At 41.8% G+C, this 1,564-nt stretch overlaps 1 protein-coding gene across 1 annotated transcript; it reads right to left on the reverse strand.

Annotated features, from left to right (window-relative positions):
• Positions 1–321: 321 nt before the first annotated feature.
• LOC149470680 (taste receptor type 2 member 40-like) lies at positions 322–1,233 on the reverse strand. The gene has a single exon (XM_089661444.1). The coding sequence runs from the start codon at positions 1,231–1,233 to the stop codon at positions 322–324; it is 912 nt and encodes a 303-aa protein (XP_089517570.1).
• Positions 1,234–1,564: the final 331 nt, after the last annotated feature.

Consider the following 1,564-nt stretch of genomic DNA (forward strand, 5'->3'; position numbering starts at 1 on the left):
TTGGGTTCAGGTTCACCAGTCCAAATTCTTTACATTTTGTAGAACCCCGCTCCAACTAAATCCAGAGCAGTTCAGTTCATCTATAGTGACGTACTGCTTCCATCTCCACACAAGCATTCTACAGACTGGAATAGGGATCACTGAGACAAACCGAGAGGTGGAATGTCACCATTGGGGAACAGAAAGAGCAATTATAACATAACCAAATTTGCCCCTTCCGCACACCATCCAACACTTTCAGATGTACCATATCACACTACTTTCTATTAAAAAAAGGTTACAGTGAATGCTTAGACCTTGAAGGTAAGGATCCTCTATATTTTAGGTCTCTGTGTTCCTCCAGCTTCTGATCCAGAATCTTCTCACAATGATTTTTCTCAGCTTGTTGCTGGCCTGGAAAATTATGGCAGTCTCAATCAATGGAGATAATAATCGTAAATTCCAACTGACTATAGGTATTAACAGTGAGGAACCTCGAATAATCATTACCGTTTGAGACATGCAGAAGAATGTGAAGATGAGAAGTAAGAAGAAGATTGTCCTCAGTGCCGTGACATGAACCTGAAGATTTGGACGTGTTGATCCAGAGTCGTTATTCTTCACCCTCCAGACGTGTCTGAGCAGAAAGGAGGAAGTGAGGACCAGGCACAGAAGACTGAGGCAGAATGGCAGAATGCAGCCTAGGGTGTTTGCAGGTACAAAATAGGAAAGACTGTCACGGAACCTGGTAACAGAGGATTCTGTGCTGTTCTCAGAAGACTTCATTCTTTCTTCATACACAGCCCAGAAGCCTGGGAAAATCACGAAGAATATCCCAAGTGCTGTCAGGAATAGAGGTTGACTCAGGAAATTGGACACAATTCTCTTTAACCAGATGAAGAACCCATAGCTGAGATTGGTGATGCTGGTACAGTAATGAGCCGAGAGCCAGAAGGTCAACCAGAAGCTGTAATATGTTAGGAAGAAAGTTGATGCTCTCAAGAATACGTATACTTCTCTAATGTATAGGACTGCAGGAGAAAAGACATAGAGCATTGCCTGTAGACACAACACACACTGGAGGAGAATATTCACCATTCCCTTAGCCAGAAAGATCACATCGGTGGGACTCAACTTCTCCTTCTTCCTGATGCTGTCCAGGTTCCCCATCACAATACAAGTGTTAGAAGGTATTGCCAAGACGAATCCCAAGACTGAAGAGACTAAAAAAGAGATGGAGTGTGGAGGCCACATGTTTAGGTTTGGTGTGAGCTCCAGAGAGATATGAAGGGATACGACCAGTGATAGCAGACAGAATGATGGATTTAGAGTTTGAATTATGGAAAAAGCCTTCAGAAATCCGTCTCATGATTGACTTTGCATAAATGTGATTTTATTTTAATGCACAGATCAACCTATGTAATACAATCTGAGTCATTTCCATTGTACTGAACTACTTAACCACCTCAGCGCTGACCACTGTTTGACCAGCCCTGTGACTATTATGACTATACATTTGGCATTTCAATAAGAGTCAAACAAGACTTGTTATAAGCGGGATTGTCTAATAAAAATAATCATTTTA

The sequence above is a fragment of the Staurois parvus genome, unplaced genomic scaffold, assembly GCF_062004578.1.
Source record: "Staurois parvus isolate SC_StPar_1 unplaced genomic scaffold, SC_StPar_1.0 ptg000034l, whole genome shotgun sequence".
Classification (NCBI taxonomy): domain Eukaryota; kingdom Metazoa; phylum Chordata; class Amphibia; order Anura; family Ranidae; genus Staurois; species Staurois parvus.